This window comes from Chelmon rostratus, chromosome 22 (genome assembly GCF_017976325.1).
Source record: "Chelmon rostratus isolate fCheRos1 chromosome 22, fCheRos1.pri, whole genome shotgun sequence".
NCBI classification, from domain to species: Eukaryota; Metazoa; Chordata; class Actinopteri; order Chaetodontiformes; family Chaetodontidae; genus Chelmon; species Chelmon rostratus.
In genome coordinates this window covers 5737361-5758845 of record NC_055679.1, presented here as the reverse complement: position 1 = coordinate 5758845, position 21485 = coordinate 5737361, and the positions used below count along the sequence as shown (strand labels likewise).

The 21485-nt window shown below is 46.1% G+C and overlaps 1 protein-coding gene across 7 annotated transcripts in view; it reads left to right on the top strand.

The window, feature by feature from the left end:
- The window catches only part of sox5 (SRY-box transcription factor 5), a 233655-nt gene that overhangs the window by 147054 nt on the left and 65116 nt on the right, over positions 1-21485 (top strand). For all 7 annotated transcript variants that reach the window (XM_041963553.1, XM_041963552.1, XM_041963551.1 and 4 more), the window contains 2 exons: positions 8497-8692; positions 17068-17290. In XM_041963553.1, the coding sequence (XP_041819487.1) occupies positions 8498-8692; positions 17068-17290 (418 nt within the window). In that variant the 5' untranslated portion in view covers position 8497. The remainder of the gene's footprint in view (positions 1-8496; positions 8693-17067; positions 17291-21485) is intronic.

Below are 21485 nucleotides of genomic sequence, written 5' to 3'. Positions count from 1 at the left end.
GGATGTGTCAACACTTTGAACGGTTTAAGCAGGACACACTCAGATACAATCTGACATTAGCCGTGTCGCGCTCAGCATCAGCAGCCTGACGGATTTGACGTAATTTCATTGAGACATTGTTTTTATCTGTATTAGTAAATCTGATTTGTTGTCAGCGGTGCAAAGTAAATAAGCACTGCACTTTACTGCGGCTACTTTACGTGAATATTCCAATCTACTCCACTACATGTCACAGAAAAATATTGTAGCTGTTTTCCTCAAATGTCAAAATCAATGATCGACTTATAAAATGTTGATGTATCATTATAGAGTGAGCATTAGAAAGTTTTTGAAACAGTGAGATGCCGCTTACACCTCAATGCACCAGCATTAATAATCCAGTATCATGATATTTATAAATAATAACCAGGTTCTGATAATTCCAAATGAGTGCTTTTACTTTGAAAAGTTTAAGTATTGTGTGCTGACTATACTTTTGCTGATATCAAATTTTGAACACAGGCTCTTAAACTTGTAAAGGAGTATTTTTTTTTTTTTTTTTTAAGTGAGGTTTTGCAGCTTGAACTGAATGTGAATAAGCCTACCGCCGCTGTTTATTTGTATTTACTTGAATAATCATTTGACTTTTATTTTGTAATTATTGAGGTATGGGCAGTTTTGGAGAGAAAGTCTTGTGGCTGACGATAAAAACTTGTTTCCAATTTAAGTGAGCAGTGCTGCTTCCAGTGTAAGTGTCTCTGTACTTCATTTAAAAGGGTGAGATTAAAGTGGTGTGTGTGTTTGAGGAAAGAGAGAATGTGTGTGTCTGTGAAGGAGGGAGAGAGAGCGAGTGGAGTAATTGAGTAGAGTGTCCGTGCTCTGCAAACTAATGCGCTGTTCTGCCCCTCTCTTCCCCTGTGGCCCTGTCCCGGCCTCCCTCTCTCTCTCTCACCCCCCTCTCTCTCCCACCACCACCTCGGACTGGAGGCCATTGTCTGGGCCATATTGTCTGTCCCCAGAGAGCCTTGATAACCGTGTCTCCATCCACGGAGCGAGAGGGGGGCAAAAAGAAAGAAAGGGAAAGAAAGAAAGAACGACAGACAGAAAAAATACCAGAGGAGAATGCTAAAGCCCAGCCCACTTCCTCCCCCCTCGTCCCTACTTCCTCCCCTCTCTCAGCGCACTCCCACCCACCCCCCTCACCCCTCCGACTCTCTCCCACCACGACCTCCCACCCCGGTGCGATCAGCTGACCCTGTTTGATAGCCAATAGAAGAAAGGAAGGGAGAATATTAGGCTGCATTTGTCGTTCTTGTTGTCGTTGTTTATTGGAGGGCGAGGAGGAGGGGTGTCTGGGATGAAGGGGCAAGAGTGATGGAGTGTTAGAAGTGACTGGGAAAGGGAGAGAAAGTTTACGTGTGTGTGTGTGTGTGTGTGTGTGTGTGTGTGTGTGTGTGTGTGTGTGTGTGTGTGTGTGTGTGTGTGTGAGGAAAACACAGACAGAGGTGTCCCTCCAGGCTAACTAGAGTCTGGTCATATGACATGAGGTCACAGGGTAGGGGTCGAAGGTCAGCTGGAGGTATTGCATTGTCAACAGAGAAGGAAAACTCCTGGCATGCATGCATATGTGTGTGCCTGTTTGTGAGCGTGTGTGTGTGTGTGTGTGTGTGTGTGTGTAGGGTACTCTTCACACTTCACATCCCTCTTCTCTCCATCTCTTCCTCTTCTTCCTCCTTTTTCTTCTTCAGCCATCCATCAATCTAAGCAGCTTGTCTAATCCCACTATGTTGTGCTCTCTCCCTCTCTCCCCCTTTCTCTCTCTCTCTCTCTCTCTCTCTCACACACACACACACACACACACACACACACAGTTTACCATCCTTCCATTCTACAATAGGAGACAGTGTTAGAGGCTTGGAGCTCCCTCCCAGAGCGCCACAATGAAACCTCTGTTTATCCAGGTAGTGAGGGAGAGAGAGAGAGAGAGAGAGAGAGAGAGAGAGAGAGAGCGAGAATGATAGAAAAGAAGAGAGAGAGGGAGAGAGGGAAGGGGGACTGGTCAGAGGAAAAAGGAGGAGACCATTTGGGCCGAGGTGGGAGACTTTCAAAGTGCGGGAGGAGAAGAAAGAAAGAGGCCAGCTGGGAGTGTGTGTGTGCGGGTATTTGTGTGTTGTCATTTATGTGAGAGAATGGGCTCGCATTTGTGTGTGAGTGTGTGTGTGTGTGTGTCTGGTTTACAGGGGCAGGCCAAGTCACTGACAGTGAGACAAATGTTGTGACTCCTTTATGGATTGCTTAACAAATGCAGCACAAATAGTGGCCTGGCACAACAATGGAAAAACACTGTCCCTCGCTCAATAAACATTATGCAGCGTCTCCCCCTCACAAAACTCCGGGGGAGCGGGGCCGCTGTCCACCGGATGCACTTTTCCTCTCTGTCTGTCTCTTTTCAGCCCCCCCCCATCCTCCCCCAACTCTCGCCTTCTGCCTCTCTTCTTCCTTTTTCTATAGTGACACTCAAGATTTTCCCACGAGCTGTCTGCACTTGGCCTTAAACTGATGAGGACAAGCCCACCTATACTTAATAGATAGATAGATACAAACTTTCCCCTCTCTCCTTTTCCTTCCCCCCTCCCCTGCCCTTTATCTTCTCTCCATCCTGCCTTCTGTGCTAAAATGTCAGTGACGATCACGTCGTCTGGTGACTCAGTGTAAAGACATAAATAAGGTTTTAAAAGAGGGGAAGAACGAGCTGAAAACATGACAAGGAAAGTATGTGGAGCGATGCCTCGCTGGTGACTAAAGCTTTGGGTGGATGAATGGACAAGAGAGGCAGACAGACAGACAGACAGAGAGAGAGAGAGAGAGAGAGAGAGGTAGTCCCAGAGGCCACATGAGTTAGCCCACGTCTTTTGCGCCCACCCCTTCGCTCTCTCCACACACACATACACAACACATGACTGTCTCTCCAGCGTGTGTGTGTGTGTGTGTGTGTGTGTGTGATTAACAGCGGTGACATTAGGTTGTGTGTTATTGCCTTTTGTGGTTAAGCTGGACAGGAAACACAGTTTGGGCTGTCGGCCGCCGATTTAGGGCACCTCACAGAGGATGCTTTGTGTGTGTGAGGCTGAGTGTGTGTCTGCGCCTTTGTGTGTGTGTGTGTGTGTGTGCATGGGTGTGTCTGCGTGTACATGAGTGTGTGAGCATATACAGGCAGGAGCTGTGTTCAGATTTTCTCCCTGTTACACACTGTTTACTTCAGCAGAGAAAGTCATGAGGGAAAATCCAGCAGGCATTTTACAGCATTTTACATCAATACTAACAAGCAGAAAATTTTTACTTAACGATGTTATGGTGCAGTTACACTCATGTCCAAGCATCTTCGGAAATTGTTTTTAAATTGCTGTTTTGGCTGTGGACTCTGGACATTTGTTTGGGCTTGTTTTCTATATCAAAATGTTGGCGATGAATGTAGAAATGTGAACTTTTCTACTCAGAAGTTCTTAACGCCTCCTCTAAATATAATGCTTGTCAAGAGTATCCAGACCCAACAGAGCCACAACAAGGGAAGAAGGAATATCATTGACTCTCTCCTCCAGGTCCTCCCTCTGTTAATCTTTATCCCTCCATCTCAGCCTTGCTTCTCTGTTGCTGCCCCACTCTTCCCACTGTTCAAAAGGACAGCCTATAAATAGATATTAGGCAATATCCTTAAGAGTCTACACAGAGAAGAAGGGAGGGAAGGAGGGAGGGAGGGGAGGTATGGAGCGACATTCTTACAAACAGCTGATTGTGTAAAGAGGGAACAGTAAGTAAGACAACACCGGGTGGGGGAGAGTGGCAGGAAGACGGAGAAAGGGAAAGAGCAGGAGGACAGACGATGTTAAAATAAGTTCAGGAGTGTGTGACAGAGAGATAGAGACAGGGAGGGAGGGAGAAATCGTTTTGAAAGCTGAGACGAGGCATAGGGAATGCAGCGAGAAAGAAAAGAGAGGGAGGGGAAAAAAAACGATGGCAATAAAGCGAGCGATAGCGCGACACGGGGGGAAACATTTGTTTAAATTCCCGCCTGAGGTGTCATACGGATGTAAATGTTGCGGTCGGCTCCTCGGAGGCAAAACGCCCTGGGCGCCTTATCTAAAAGGCACATTCCGCTCAACTATTTTGATATGCCCTTCCATTCCCTCAGAGAACAATTTCAAAGATAGCTCGCATTTCCACGCAAATAGACCCGCACCTGAGTGACAGGCAGGCAGTTCTCAGCAGTCACAAGGTGGCGGGGAAAAGCCCCCCCGTATAAATGTCACTTTGACTCTTGACAGCACTTTAGAATTAGCCGGCGTGCTTATTTTTACTGTAGACGACGGCTTCGACTGACTGTGCGGCGTGTGTTTGTGTAGTGATTGAAATAATGGGTTGTAATTTAAAGAGAGGCTGAGCACGTACGTGCGCGCACGCACACACGCGCACGCACAGGAGCGCACACACTCGACTGTGGAATTCTCCAGAGGAGGCTCCCACGCTCCCTGAAAGCTTGTTCTGAGTAGAGGAGTTAACAAGAGCAGTTAGCACCATGATAATGTTAGCAGCCAGACACACAGAGCGAGAGAGCCGGGCGCGTGTGTTTGTGCGTGCGTGCGTGTGTGTGTGTGTGTGTGTGTGTGTGTGTGATAGCCTGTGACATTTCTGCGATGGCTGCTTTGTCTTTCCCTCACTCTTCAGTGAAGCTGCAACAAATCTTTGCCCCCATTTTGCTTAATTCATTTGATTTATGTGAATTATGGGCGTGTGGTTTTTGAAGTGTTTTGCTTGCGTGCTCATAAGCCTGCTGCCTGTATTTAAACACGCTTGCGTGTGCGTAAAAAGGGCCGCCGCTGACGTGCCAACATGAAATGGACACGTTGATCACAGCGAGCGAAGGCCAGGAGACGGTTAACCACCGTTGATGGCGATTATTCGGCCCGTTAATGGACGTGCGTCGCTGTCCGATTAGTGACTTAGCAGCAGTGGACATATGTGATATGAGAGGGACTTAACTGAGGAGCCGCTAATCATCAAAAAGCCAAGGGGAAGTGGCGCTCTAATCTCAGCTTAGCGCTCTCACCGTGTGCACACTTGTGTGTGTGTGTGTGTGGATCCTGCAAGGGAAATGAGAGTTTAGGGGGTGGAAGAGACAAGCAGCAGATTGGAGTTTACTTATTAATTTGATTTGTAAATCAAAAAATACACTGCAATATTGTTGCACTGGTGTTATGCCATTTGGAAAATCATTACTGCGCTGCTTTGTGGAAAAGGCGAGCAGCATGTGTGTGTGTGTGTGTGTGTGTGTATGAAATGTGTTAAGAACCATCTTTGGCGTGAGGTGTTCAATTTTTTGGTATTGTTGGACCGGGCAGAATTATGCTAATATTCTCTAATTACGACCTGGGCCACGCTGCCAATTTGTCGACTTAATAAAACCTCATCTTTTTTTAATCCTCCTCATCGCTCCGCGCTTTCAAGCGGCTTCCTCCAGGTCTCCTCCAGGTCTCCGCCGGCGTGACAGCCCTGCCAAACTTTAAATGAAGTAGCTGGTGTAACCTGCACACCCGCCGTGCCCAATTGTATAGTAATTCAACTTCAAAGGCAAACGGGAGGGAGAGAGGGATTTTATAGCTGGAGAGGAGCTGCGAACGGCCTCCCCATTCATAGACACCCACCTCTGAGGAAGTAGTGGCAGAATTGGGGAGGGGGTTGGACGGGTGTGAAAAGGAGTGGAAAAAGAGGAGCAAAAAAAAAAAAAAAAGGCAGCAAAAAGTATGATGAAATGTTTGCCACTGAGTTATTCTTTAGAAGAGCGGTGCGCTCTCATTGGCCCGCAGAGTTTTTGGATATCTGTGTTGTTTTCTGCGTTAATGTGTAACCGTCCATTCAGATATGTCAGTGCGGCTACTATGGCTAAATGATGGATAATCAAATTGTAAAAACAAAAATAAAAATCCTCACATGCTTTTTTTAAGGCATTTCAATGGCTGAGCCAAAGTGCAACATTAATGAGAGGGTTCAAAGCTGACCCCAGGTCTGTGTACAGGGTAATGGCTAGGCAGAGGTGTGCACAGAACACAAGGGGAGGTGTGTGTGTGTGTGTGTCTGTCTGAAACAAAAGGCCTCAGTGTGAGAGAGTGAAAGGAGGTAAAGTAAACAGGCAGTGATGAAGACAGACCTGCAGTGTTCGGGCCTCTGTTCTATGTATGTGTGCATATGTGTGGGTGTATGTGTGTGTGCCGCGTGGCTCAAAGCCCTGTAGTTTGTACAGCTGGGCCTGCCGCTGGCATTGGACGGTGTGTGTGGACGACACACACACGCACACAGTTTCGCACACACACGCGTGCACAACCTCAGCCATTCTACCAGAGGTAAATGATAAGTGTCGTAAATGTTATCACAAGACAATTTCAGTTTTGATATTAATAGGATTTAATGATGACAGCGTGCAGTTTGATCTCCTAAGTCTTTTGTTATTGAAACAAATACAAAGTCTTCACTGGTCATTTATGGCCTCAGTTTTTGCTGAGCAAGCCCGGGGAGATAGAGAGTCCAGGAGAAGCAGATAAAGAAATCAGCTGCAGATACGCATTCCTGTGGACTTCAACAACTGTACATGTGTGTGTTTGTGCATTTCCTTCTTCATTGTCCTTGTATTTCTACCTTGTTTGGTATCATTGTAACACCCAGACTGGGAGAGTTACCTGCACGGAAGTGTACCAAAAAGTTCAAATAGTGAGTTTTGCACAACTTGATTTAATAGCCACATTTCTGTGGTGGTGATTTAGTAATTTTCTGATTTAACTTCAAATGAAGTGTTACATGGGTCCAGCCTTTAAGACCAGCGTAGTCCGTCGAAGCACAAGAAACGCATGCAAAGGAAACAAAGTCGCTTTTCTTGACGTTTTGCGGAGAAAAGGGTTCTCAGCAATATACTAATGATAAAACCAATTTCCAAACTGGTTTCAATGATTCGATTATCTGTCTTCCAGGCAAAAATCTTCCAAAAACAATTAAAGGTAATTAAATTACATCAGTATGGTGGAGAGTTAGTTTTTTATGGCCTTACTTGAGTGGAGTTTATTTGATTTCGAGCGTAACCTTCCCCGCGATGTGATAACGCCTCATGTTGTGTTTCTTAGCGTGGCGCTTTCCTCATCCCCTCCAGTGAGCAGCACTCAATATTGTTTGCCTTTCCACTGTCATAAGGTAAATAAGCAATGAATTAGTGGCAGTGGCTGCTCCTAGGAACAATGCCAGATGTACAGTCCAGAGGAAATCCAATAGAGTCAAGAGTGTAATCAGTTTACTGGAGACAAGCAGCGAGAGAGGGGAAGAATTCAAGAGAGGAAAGGGAAAGAAAGAATTGGCGGACTTTAAGAGTCGGACGCCTGTTGCTTATTTCTCCCTTCTCTGCGCTTACCATCGCATGCTCCCCTCCCCTCAAGTTTTCACAGTCCCTCCATCCACGCCTCCATCCCTCCATCCGTCACGCGTCGCCTCTGTGCGACTGAGCGTTAGCAGCCTATTACCCGGGGTCATAGTCGCAGTGGCTTCAAGGCTGACAAGTGCATCTGAAAGCACTCAGGCGATGCTGAGAACCACATTAAATTCTATTATTGCCACATAGTCACTGCATCCCTATTCAGCTGAAGTACAGGGAGGCAAATTTACCTTGTGAGAGACAGAGTTCACCTAATAGATGTGGCTTTATATCCTTTCCTTCTTTTCAAGGGAACAAAGCCACAGTAACAAATGCAAACAGCGGGGCCCTCATGTTGCTAGCTATTTTCCTCCAGTTCCTCTATTGTCCAGAGGTTTTCATAAACACGTATTATTGCCACTGTGCATACTGCTCTCACTCTCTGTCTCTCTCTTTTTCTCCCCCACTATGTGTCTCTCTCTGAAAGCCTATTGTCAAGACATGGTCATTTCCTCCACAATGCCAGTGCAAGCGGGCTCCATTTGCAGTAATGGCCCCGTCTTTTGGAAAATGTGAACGCTGAATGGCCCCCATGGTAAACATACTGTAAGTCCTGAGAGTGTGTTTGAAGGTCTGCCAAGGAGCTGGGTGCTCACACACCGAGGGATATTGTGTGGAGTTGCGCTGCGAGGGCTCTGTCGACTGAACGCGCTGAATGTGCGGCTGAAATAAAAAAATGTGGAATAAAAATCCAGAGAAATGGGAAGAGAGGAGGATTGGTGCAGGTTGATGAGCTGAATGGGATTTGGTGAATACCTGCTGGAAGGACTGTGAGATGTCTTCATCCAAGCTTTTTTACATTAAACACACAGCAAAGTGGGTAGAATTTAACGTGGTGTCAGGCCATCCGGGAGTTTACAGGAAGTAGTTTTATCCACGGGAGCGGCCACACTTTCTGTCGCCACCATCATATAACTCTGGTCAACCTATTATATCATCTTTGAATATTGCTCACAGTTTTCCCTTCTCTCTCTCTCTGTCTCTCTATCTCCCTTTTTTTTTTTTTCCAGGATGTCTTCCAAGCGACCAGCCTCTCCATATGGGGGGACAGATGGAGAGGTAACCATGGCAACCAGCAGACAGCGAGTGGAGGATGAAGATAGTGAGGGACTGGGCGGTGTCATCCACCTCCCCCTGGCCGCCTACTGCGGCAAGGTGTCCCCTCGCTCGCCCCCCAACCGTAACTTGGACAGCCCCCCCAACATGGTAAGCACGGCCGCCGGTTTTTGCATCCGATCTGGCTTTTTCCTCTCTCAGGGTGAAATAACCCACCTATGGGTGACGGCGGCCTTGAGCGCTGACTCATGGTCACGATATGAAACGGGTGGGACATTTTGAGAGACATGACCCACAGTGTGTGTAACAGCTTCAACTTCTGCTTCTCAGAGTAGTTACATTACTTTTGTCTCATTTTGGAAAGAGTTGAAAACTTTTTTTCACTATTGTTTATATAAAAAAGGACATCATTAAAAGTGACAGATGTAATCTCCAGGTAAAGCTTGTCCCTTCCTAGTAGTCCCTCTTAACCCACTGCACCTGATCACCACAACTATACGTAGAAATAAGACAAATAATGGTAATAAGAGTGACCAAATCCAATTATTTGTTTCATGTCACACTTTCAATCTATTTTTTTACATTATGAGAGCTTAGAATGTCCCATCAACATGGTTCCTGTATTAATAGAAAACTGGCGTTCTCCTCTATCCGTTATTATACAGATGCTTACCCTGTGTTCAAAAACACGCGGACATACAAACAACAAAATGAAATTGCAGAAAACTATTTTTTCATAGTAACTGTCCTTACTCGTGAATAGTACAACTCACATGCAAATTGTCAACTTATTCTGAAAATATATGACATGCCTGGCATGGCATGTATCCAGGCTAAAAGCCTCTGAATGAAGAGAGAAAACTGAGTTAAAAAGTTGAGGGTTTGAGTTACCTGTCCGTGTCTTTGGCTGCCCTTATGGAAAGGTTTGGGCTCTGGGGTAAAAGTGACCCCTATGGCACGGACCCCAGATCAGATTGTGTTATGGCAATTCTGACCTCAAGCATTACAGAGGGATAAGAGCCATTTGTCTTTAATAAAGGGTTCCTAAAATAGTTGGAAAAGTAGGTAGCACCCATGTGACAGTAAATGACATTTTTTGCTTAAATAAGTGTTTTATTTTATGGACTTTTTCAGCTAGAAATTAATTAAAGAATCTTGTTTATTTGTTATCTTCTGAAATGTGTCTATAATGTATTTTCAAGAGTGAAACATGAAACAGTTTTGTTGCTTTTATTGAATTTCCAGGCAGATAAACAGGATTGTTTATGCATTTCGAATCCTGATACAGGTTGGATCTGAAACGCCTTGACTTTGCACGTTGCATACTCCTCTAATGGCGACTAAAAGACAAAAAAAAATGCACAAAAACAGTAAGGCAACAAAATATATGGATATTTGTTCTGTGATTCAGAAACTGACTTCCCCTGAATGGGGGAAAAAATGAGGGTTCAGGGCTACTGTTTGGGCGCACGCGTGTTTTTGCTTTTATGTGCGCGCCACCAGCCGTCGCCTTGAGCCCGTTTGATGCACAGTTGCGTGACTGCAAAATGTGAGCCATTGCAGTGAGTCATTTTCTTCAGGAGAAAGTGTGACATTGTGTGGTGGTGCCGCTGTACGTATGGCTCTGTGTGTGTAAGTGCATCTGTGTGCGTGTGTGTTTGTACAGCCGTGCGATTCATGTTAAATTAGTTAGTGCAGGCCTCGCGGTGTGCGGGTTTATTGTAAACTTCTGGTAGCTGACGCACATGTGTGTGTGTTTGAGTACACAGCTATGTGTGCATTTTTTAAGATGACTGTTTTCCTGCATGTGACTCTGACTCATTCCACAATCTGTGCATGTGGTGTGATTTGCAATGCATGTTCAGTACGTAAGTGCGATTATGTGACTGCATAGGGCATTACATGTTGCTGGTATGCAACATTTAGTTTTGCCAAATCATGTTTGCACAACCAAATATTGACTATCCACCACGTAACACGTTGTTAACATCTCAGAGCGTTAAAGAATTTCGTCTCTTGTAAAATGTGTGTATGCCGTCACACAGTGCACTGTCCTCGCCTCTCCTGGGCCCTCACCTTGGTACACACCTTGTCACAGCGGCGCTCTGATAACGACCGTCGACCTTTCCCCCATACTGACAATAAACGCTCGCATGCTGTAAAACAATGAAACAGCGCTTAGGAGCTGTAATGGAAAGCTAATTCTGTAATTAGCCCTCTGATTAGCCCCTCCCGCGATCGTCTCATGTGTGGCAGGCGCAGACTCTCAACCAAAGTCCTGGGACCAAACGTGCAAACGCTCACACACACACTCGTGCACACACACCGGGTCGTTCCTGAGGACAGTGATTAGATTATTGCTGGTTCATATCGATATATTTATCTTATATAGTACACTATAAAAATACAAAAGCAAATACACAAACATTTTTATCAGTAATATTTTGTACAGAATTGGCTTCATCGCTGTCTGTTTTAGCTCATTATGGGGGGACCCAGGGACCCCGAAAATTCCTAAATATCCTCAAAATGACAAACTGCTTTCTAGACCATTAATTGACAGAGGAAAGGGAGACAGCATTGATGTTTGTGTGTGTGCTGGAAGAACTTGGAGCTGGGGAGGGGTCTCATATCCAGCATAATAGCTGATGTGGCTTATTAAGGGGATGTGTGTGTCTAGCGGGTGGGACGGGGGCTTATCCAACAGCCTGCTTGGCATGTTGTAAGATGTGTGTTAAGTTGTTTTTTTTTTTTTTTTTGTTGGGTCGGGGGGGGTTACAGCTCCAATCCTTTTGCCGCTGACTGTCAGTGAAGAGTGGATGAAGAGAAATGGAGAGGAGGAGGGAGATTTACTGTGTGGCGGGGGTGTTGGTGGGACTGCATGGGAGTGGGGCGGGGGTCCGTCTCTCTCGGTGCAATTGTCGTAAAGTGATAGGGGGAAGTAAATGGCTCATCTGCGACCGGTTGACTTGGAAGTGAAGCAGCGGGGGAGAGCGAGAGGAGGGGGGGGATTACAGCTTTATCTTGTCATAGTAAATTAACACGGCGGCGGAGAAGCGCTCGGCTACACACTGACCTCTTCATCCCGCCCGCCTCGCCTGCCTGCTCGGCTTTGGCCTGGCCGCTTTACCTGCCTGCTGCAGCTGTACAGCCACACACACACATACACACACACACACACACACACACACAGAATGAAAAAAAACATCAGTCACTGCATGTTTTAAAAAGCTGAAAGGTGCCAGATTATTCACTTTGTTAAAAAATGTTGTTTTTGTCCAAACCTCGGCTCTAGATACGAATAGCGCTGTTCATAATGGTTTGCAAATGAATGTAGTTTAGCTAAAAGGGTGTTTTATTGAATGTGAAGTTGTCACCGTGCTGGTGGACCCTGATTGGCTGAGTGCAGCTCAGTTCAAACATCTGATGGGAAGGATTTTAGTGGTAGTTCAATGAGGTCAGCCAATCATCACAGAATCCCGTTATGGCGCCACTAAAGATATTAAAGGATGGATTTTTAACTTTATTCCCCGGTAAACAACCAAAATGCTAAATTATTATAACAGGGTGCCTTTAAGTCTGTAGTTCATGTATAGATTTAATACCTTCCCTTCTTGCTTGCTTTCTTTTAGCTCATTTATGTTTGTGTTTTGCAAATCCTTGCAGGAAAAAAAAAATGTTTTCACATCAAGCAGAGGCAAGCATCTTCTCTCATAAATGTGTTAATGGACAAACACTAATTATTTCATTAACAGGCGGGATGCACGCAAACACGATAGAGAACTATAAAGACATTTCATCAGGCATTATTTCTTATTCGTCTTCCTCCCTCTTTTTTTGTGTAAATTGTATGTGTGATTTTGTGTGTGTGTTTGTGTGTGTGTTCATGAGAATTTGACAGATTTAACACAGTCATTGAGCAGTCTTGAGACACAGTGGTCACACTTAATTTCTCATGCCAGTGATGCACTAATGAATCAACACACACTTGCCTGTCAACAGCGAGGGGTCGTGGTAAAATATACTGGCATGCATTTTAGCCAAACTGCTATTTAAAATACAGAAAATACAGCTGCGTGTTTTTACATAAGGAGAGGGCAAGTGTGCAATCCTTGGACACCAAGTTTCATCCAGAACTAGGACATTTAAGATTCGTCACTTTGTTTATTTTCTTTTTGATAACCACTTATGTTAATATAATAAAATAATCATCTACGTGGTACATGTTTTTTTTAAGTTTCCATGGAAAAGCTCAACCATATTGTTGGAACAGGAGGATAAGAGTAATGTGTGTGTGTTTGCTTGCTTGTCCCTGCCTGAGGGATCTCCAAGTCAAAACTGACAGTGTCTGTGTTTAGCCATGGCATGTAAAGGGATTTGCTGCATGCATGTGTATGTGCGTGCGTGCTCGCGTGTGTGTGTGTGTGTTTGGCAGTGTGTCGGAGGTGTGTTAAGTGTATGTCGCGGAGATTGGCAGCTCTGGTGTAGAGCTAAGTCTTACCCCCCTGCAGGAGAGATCAGTGACATTCTCATGGTGTGTATTTGTGTGTATTTTAGTTGAGCAGCTGTTTCCAGTTCTTCCTACTGCCACATTGTCCATGCCTTGATCCACAACGACGCGCCAAGCGTCCAATATTGTTTTTCACACATACACCTTGCGCAGCCCGAGACATGTCAGGCTATGGCGGAGAGAGGGAGGGAGAACGAGAGAGAGAGAGGGTTGCTTCTGTCGGGCAACAGAGAAGGAGGAAGGGAGGAAGACGAAGAAGAAATCAAAAAAAGAACATGAACAGCGGCATCTGTGCTGGCTGTAGAAAAAAAAACAGCATTCGGATTTTTTTTTTTCCCTCTTTTTCTGGCAAGAGTTACGTGTTTTTAAACCAACCTCCCCTCACAGATGAGCTTAAGAAGACAAAAGTTGTTTAATTCGGTTCCATTGCAGAGGCAGTAAAAGGATAAAGAGAGTGAGGCGCAATTTTTACTTTGTTCCAGTCATTTTGGAAGAGAATTGACATCTGCAAACTAAAGGCAGAACCGCCCACACTGCCAGCCTGCCACATCCAGTGCATATAAATACATGTATGCAGGCACACACACATTAGCACACACACCTACAGGCTATTTGCACTCACAGTGTCACACATATGCGCGCAGAAATGGCAAAAACCTGCTCACACACATGCGCTGAGAGGAGGGCATGAGCGTTTACAGTATCCACATATTTCTGGTTGCGCTTCTGAATTAATGTATGTCGAGAAAAGTTTTGCGACCCGCGTCGTTGCGGGAGCGTGTCGGCGTGCGCGCGTCCGCCGCCGACTGACACCCGTTTACAATGAGGAATCTGCCTTGTGTCGCGTCTTTTTGATCCCTCTATCTTGGACTTTTGCGAAATCGCCGGGGTAAGAAATGTCAGCAGGGCACATGGATTATATGCTGGGAGGTTGATCGGGTGGGGGGGGTCCTAAGCCATTTAAGTTGCCTTCGGGATAAGGCTGTCTGTCTGACACACATAAATAATGTCATGGGCCCTAATTTACCAGGTCTTTGAAGAAGCCACAGCTTCCCGCTAATTCCCTTTGATTGGGAAATGACCTTCATTGTTGGACGCAGTGAGATGACATCTCCCTGGCAGATTTTCGACAGGGCAAGGAGATCTGACAAACCCCTCACCCCCCGACTCCACCCCCACCCCATCTCTTCTCCCGTATTCTTGTTCTGTTTGTTTTGTTTGCGCGACATCTTTCTCGAAAAGAAAGAGTGCGGCTGTTTTAAGTAGGCGCTGGATTAGATAAATGGGATGTGACAGGTGTGACCGCTGCCTTCAAGATGCATGCCTTCCTCTCTCTCTCTCTTTCTTTCTCCCTCTCCCTCTCTCTCTCTCTGTCAACTCCCTCTCTCTCGCTGATTTCCTCTAATAACATCGCCGCTCTCTCTTTCGCCTTTCGCTCTTTCCGTCTTTCTTTGACTTCTACCCACTTGCACTCCTTCTCTTCCTCTTGTCTCGTTACATTTGCACGGCGCGCCGGCACTGATGCAACTCGTAATCACAAAGCCGCTCATTTGAAGTCTAAATTTCCCTAATCTGAAGAACAGGAGAGGGCGAGGGAGGAAAAGAAGCAACAAAGAAAGACGGGAGCAGGTCGAGCCATCGCTTGGTCCGGTGGTGAGAGGAGAAGAGTAAAGTCTTTCAGCGCTTGAGGATCACAAGACACTTTCACGGCGCAGCACAGCCCACATCCAGCATGTCAGAAGCCTCATCACTCCATCATATACCGTATATATGACTATTACAGCCCTATCGCCACCGTCAAACTCTGCGCCCTTTTAAAATGCAGCCACAAGAACGCAGAGGAGAGAATTAGTGAATTATTGAGCGTGATCACTTATTCAGATTGTGGAAACACACAGAGCCAAAGCCAGAGAGAGAGAGAGTCAGTGAAGTGTAGAAAACAGCAAGTGATAATGGTCCGCTGTACCTCTCAAACAGTGTTTGGCCACTGACAATGAAAGCGTCGTCTCTGCCTGGATTTATTCTCTCTGTAGAACACAGAGGAATGATTGGAGACTTTGTCTCGAGTTGTCCTCTTTTGCCTAAATGGATGCTTTCATAATAAAATGCCTATAGGAGAGGAACGAATGGAATCTGTGGTCACGTGGGGTCTGGCTTGCTTCATCATGGACTGTGATCACAGTATTAAGTTCCACTTCCACCAGCAGCCTGCGAGTTAATGATTATAAAACCGTCTCCACCTTAATACACTACAGTGTCATTAATACCGCTGGAATGTCTCTCTGTCTCTCTCTGTGTCTCTGTCCGTCTCCCACACATGCACACCCACACACAGACAAACAGAGGTACTGGATATGTGTGCCACTGCCCCAGGTGGCATGCTCCATATTGTAGTGGGATTAGCCAAAGATTAACCGTGTGGACCATTGACCCTCCTGTCTCCAAAGGGCCGAGCTGACAGACAGGCAGGCTGATTGACTGACTGATTCACTGTAATTAAAGAGTACAACACACACCTCAACACACCTGTGCGGGCATGTGGGAGGATACTGTATGCGCCCACGTGCCTACTGATGCATTTAGAGCGTGCACACGGTGCGTACACTCATCTATCCGTGCACGTGTGGTAAAGGGATGTGTGTGTTCTCTGTTGAAGCTGACACCGTCCTCCTTCTCAGTGTCACTGTTAATTGGGCTTAGCCGGCATTAAGTCTATGATGCAGGCTAGCCAAACAAACACAGGTTTTATTGGGTCAAAGATTAAGATGTTACACGTTGCTTATCATTCAGTTGCTGTCGGGAGGTTTTTTCATCCATCTTTCTTTATCAAACTTCACAATAGCTTAAAGGTCCCCTCCAGACAGGTTTTAAGATTTTTGAAAATAATCAGTTTTAATTATAATTGGTTCTGATTTGCGTTTTCCAAATGAAGTTCATTTACTCAGAGGCAGAGGCAACGTCAGTGCGTCTGTGCTGGACCTTTCAAGTTTCCACATTAGCCTCGTGATGTCACTAAATCACGCTCGTGCACACACGCCTTAAACTTGCAGAAACTTTCCCCATTTGATTGTGAGAACAGCCGCCCCGAGTCGAACTCTGCACATGCATCGTCCTGCGCAGTGACGCTCAAACACCCAAGCGAACAATGAGCAGGAGGGGGGGGGGGGGTTAATCAGCCAAACCAAAATCTGATTTGACTTCAGAGAGAACGTTTTTTCAAAATCAGGATCAGAAAAGTAGGAAACAATTGTGTAAAAGTTTTTTTTGATTTCTGAAGGTCGTTATACTTGTCGCGTTCAAGCCTGTAAAGTTTCGACACAAGACAGTGGGATAATTATTCATCATGACAGCTTGGCAAAAGGCACAGAGCCTTACAGTGAGCTGTATATATTATATTTTGTAGCTGCCATGCTGATTGTTGTTTTTTCAGTCCTTTCATGAATTTATGGAAATGATTTGACACCGCTCCAAAGCTTTGTTTTTTGAAAAGGAATCTACTTTTTTTTTTGTGATTTGACGGAGTTGCTTCCTCAGCATTAATTGTCATGAATCTTTGGACAAAAGTAGCGCAGCGCTGAAACTTGGGCTTGGGATTTGGTACAGTAGCGTTGGACGTCCCTCAAAGCCGAGCTGTTGAAGGCTTTGTAATGAAGCGTTAGCGTGACTCTGAGAGTGTGCGGAGTCTTTTGCTGTTGTTTCATGTGCTCGTTCTGTCAAGTACCTCCAAGTCAGTCAAATGCAGATTCCAGAGGATGTGAGAGAGAGAAGAAGAAGTGTGCCCTAACTTGAGATAACTGGCCAGGGATGACAGTTGGTTGCATTGAGCGATGAGAAGGCGCGATGGAGAGAATAAAGAGACCAAGGGAAGGAGAGAAGGATGGAGATAATGAGTGGGTCTGTGCCAGCTCCTCCCCCACCTCCTCCTCTCTTCTTTTCTCCCACAGTTGCCTCATGCATGTCTTAAATTTGAGGTAATTTTTAATCTAATAATTCTCCCTCTCCACCTTCCCTCCAGGAGCAGGATGGCACTAAGGGGAGCTCTCTGAGTCCTTACCCCCAGCACAATGCTACCTCACCGGGCAAAGAGGAAGGCGGAGGCGGCGGTCGGCCCTGCAGCGACGGGGGCTCGGCCACGGGCACCCTGGGGACCCCCGAGAGACGCAAGGGCAGCCTGGCAGACGTGGTGGACACACTGAAACAACGCAAGATGGAGGAGCTGATCAAGAACGAGCCAGAAGGTCAGTGATGAAAGGGGACGCTTGTGCGGCCAGATGTGTGATCTGCAACTCCCCGCCATCTCTCTGGCTCTGCGCCGGTCTTTTATCACACTCTGTCGTCCTCTCTCTCTCTTCTTCTGTCTTTCTGTCCTGCTTTCTCTACAGCTCTATCAGCCTCTCTCTCTCTCTCTCTCTCTCTCTCTCTCTCCCTCTGTTATTAACCCATACACATTCAGATGAGAAGCGAGCCTTTGTTTTTCCAGCACGCAGACAGACAGCATCAGCTGTTTGGGCCTATTGTCCACCACGCTTTGCATATTTATCACAACCTGACAAATAAGATGTGTGCGTGTGTGTCGTGTTTGCTCGAGTGTGTGGAAAGCCTGCAGACATACTTGGATTGGCTTTTATTTCAAGGGAGGGACACTCTGAACTGAATTTTATTTCAAGTGAGGATTAAATACGACTTATCACCTTTCCTACTAACTTTGCAACTTTTGGCGTGATGCTCTCTCAGCCCTCAGATAAAGATTTCAAGCACTGCTGAAGAGACTAAACCAGATTTTTGCCAAAGGCTACATAGCTTAGCTCGATTAGGCCCCACATTTCTTTCTCAAGTTTAGCCTCAGGCTAACAGTTGGAGTCAAGAGATAAAATTAGCCCATGGCCAACTCTAATTTCTATTGGGCAGATAAATAGGGGCTTAAGTCACTATGATATGCATGTCATGGTGATAATGTGATAAGGAGATTACCAACAGGTGTCCATTTGATGGGATAATATAATATCATTGTGCTTTATTGGTGGCGATATCTTTCATGTGCTACACAGGGAGGTCAGTTTCAACAGGTACCTGAAGCCAAACCCAACCTGCATCAATACATTTTTTTAAAAAGTGACCCGATTCAAAGGGGACCTGAGCACAGTCGGACCTGACCCAAATAGACCTCGGGGTAATTGGACCCGATCCAAAATGTGATCAAGCTGAACGGCTAACAGAGGGACAACGTCAACACTGGCAGCAGGCTTCAATTAACACGTAACGGTATGATAATAATGTCCTGTGAGGGAATAAAGTAACTGAAACTAATTCCAAAAACGATCTGTTCATATGCCTCGAAGACTAATTTGCAGAAATAATTGAAAGTCCCGTTTTCGCTTCCTGCCCCAACAATTACACATTCTGTAAACTGGCAGAAGATCGTAATTGTTTGACCAATTTGTTAGTTATGATTAAAGTTTTAATTGTCATTTAAAAGAATATGTTTCGATGCAGGTTACTGAGTTCCTAGAATGTTTGCTCCTGCAGTGATTTTGACACACGGCCCCTCCTGCTTCAAGTCCATCCACTGCTATATTCACAATTTTACTGCTAACTGTACTAGCTATACAAGTGCACTCAAATCCATTTGGATCCACTTGAGTATCAGCCATATTAACACAGACCTGAGACCTGTGGCAATAAAGCAAGACCCTCCCTGACCCGATGAGATTTAATTGGGACCAAGTCCAATTCAGGTCCCAGGTCGGGTCTTGTTTTCTCAGAACGCAGTGGACCTGTAAAGACCTTTAAAGCATATGCATGTTATAACAACCACTAGATCTTCTCATACCCATCCATATTTTCCCTTTCGCTGCTAAATCCACCACTGCTGTGTGCTAAGACTTCTTTTCAAACATCTCTGAATGCAGTACGCTGCCCCGTGCCCCGAAGTTGAAAGAGCAGTGCAGCAGTGCAGTGTGTATTTGTCTTTTAAGTGTAGGTGTTCATGTGTCCGTGTGTGTTTGTGTTCAACAGGCTTTCATTTCAAGCTGCGATGTGCTAACCTTATTTTCCAGGCTTTTCTGTAAGGTTTTCAAAGCGGCCGAGACTGCTGGTCAGCTCTCGCCGCCTGGTTGTTTTTATTCCAGTCAATAGAGAGGCCTGTTGTGGCACATTTTACAAAAAAAAAAAAAGAGAGAGAGAGAACGAGAGAGAAAGAAAACTGGGCTGTTTTTCGAGCTGAGCTGTAATTGAGGTGTGTTTTGGGTTGTTCGCTGCTTCACTAGACCTCATGAACTGGCTGCAGAGGGAAAAAAAACCCAACAATAATGGATCTTTATGAGTCAGCCAGCGCAGAGAGGTAGGAAGAGAGAGGGAGAAGGTAAGACAGAAGGAGGAAGAGCACGGAGGAGAGAAAGAGCCATGTCTTCACAGACCCCATTAGCAGAGTGCCACGGTGGTGCGGCATCCAAACCAACCCGGAGCATTATCTGCCCTACGTTTAAATGAAACGCGCTAACAAAAGGCCCCAGCGCCTCCAGACCCATCACACACACACACACACAAACCCAGGCCAAGCAAGAGAGAATGGAAGAAAGAAAAAGAGTAAAGGAAGAAAAGGGATGCTGAAAAAAGATGAAGAGAGGCAGAGGCAAATAGGGTGGAGGGAGGGGGTGAGGGGCGGTATTGAACGCGAGATAGAAATCCCTTTTCTGTGCCCGGCTAGCTATTGTTTGGCTGTGTGGCTCACAAAGGCCATTAGCAGCAAACAGCAGGTTGGGATGAAAATTTAATGAAGGCTTTAATCATTATGAAAGGCCTGGAATATTACTGCTCTCTCTGTCCCTCTCCCTTCTCTCTTACACACACGCTCGCACACTGCTTCCAGCTGGATCAATGACACACACACACACACACACACGCACGCATTTAGAGCGTAGGAACATTAACACCAGGAGGGATGTGAACAAGGGGCCAAAGACCCGAAATGGGTCAGAAAACGATAAACATCTCGATTCAGAGTGAGGAGCTCGACTTAACGAAGGCACGCCCTGAGCTAGACATCACACACACGCACAGACAGTCACACACACATATATGGCTTAAGTTTGAAAGATATAGTTTGGTGTCGGTGGCTAGTGTTGCTCTACTTAGGCTAGATGAATGGAGCGTGGTAGATACTAGGTCAGTGTGTGTGTGTGTGCGTGTGTTTGTGTGAGCGTGTGTGCTGTTTAAGCCGTTGGGAACATGTATACTTGTGTATGTGTATTTGCATATGTATTTGTGACAGGATGTGCGTGCGTGCGTGTGTGTTTTATAGGGAGGATTGCATTTGGCTGCATGCTTGCAAGGTGTGTGTGTGTGTGTGTATGTGTGTGTGTTGGCCCCTAATAAATGACTAGCCATGTTGTCCCCCATGGCCTGGCCCAACCATGCTCCACCGCTCTCCTGCTCTCTCCATTCATCTCCTGTCTTACTCCACCGGCCACCTGCTACCCTGGAGATACACGCTCACTCACACACACATCGGTACATGTATGTGCAGATGCACACACAAACCGCCAGCCACCTCCTATAATAATTTCTTCAGGAGCGACAGGGAGGAAGAGCGGAGATAAGAATGCCATGACACTGCCTTGAGAGTATGTGTGTGTGTGTGTGTGTGTGTGTGTGGGAGAGGCGGCCGGGCGAGATGCTCGTGCTGGAGTGTGTGTGTGTGTCATTACGTCGAATAATGAGAGCAGAGCGCAGAACATCGCGGGAGGCGCGGGGTCGAGAGGAGGGCCGGCGCTAAACCCCCAGAGAGATGGCTGCAGAAGCGCGCACACACCTGTACCGCTGAAAACACACACACACACACACACACACACACACACACACACCTGGACAGTTCCCTTGGACTTGCCATTTAACCCCTTGCGACCCCCTGTGCCACAGAGCGAGGCCTGGTAATAATCTATTAGCCCAGCAGTGGGAAAACAGACATGCACCAGATGGATGGATAGATAGATAGATAGATAGATAGATAGATAGATAGATAGATAGATAGATAGATAGATTAGAAACTGCAAAATGAAAGGGAAGAAAAATGAGGGGAATTAAAAGGGGAAACATCACTAAATGGGGCACAGATGTTCCTCTCGGCCCCTGGAGTGGTGCCTCCACTGCCCTGGACTTTCACCAGACACTCAGCCTCATTCCTCCTCTCCTCTCCTCTCCTCTCCTTTTGCTCCTTCCCTCTCTCTATGGCAGCTTCGACTGTAAGTGGCTCACATTAAGTGCCAGCTGAGCTCCATCGCTGGACCCGTCTGTTGACCCTCTGCTACCCAGCTACAGCTACCCGTCGCTGGGGCTCCACCGCCGCTGGGACTTTTTAAGTTGTCTCCTCTTCCAGCGTAACCCCCGCTGTAAACGGGATTCAGCGCGGAGTAAACCTTCAGACGTTGCGTTTGG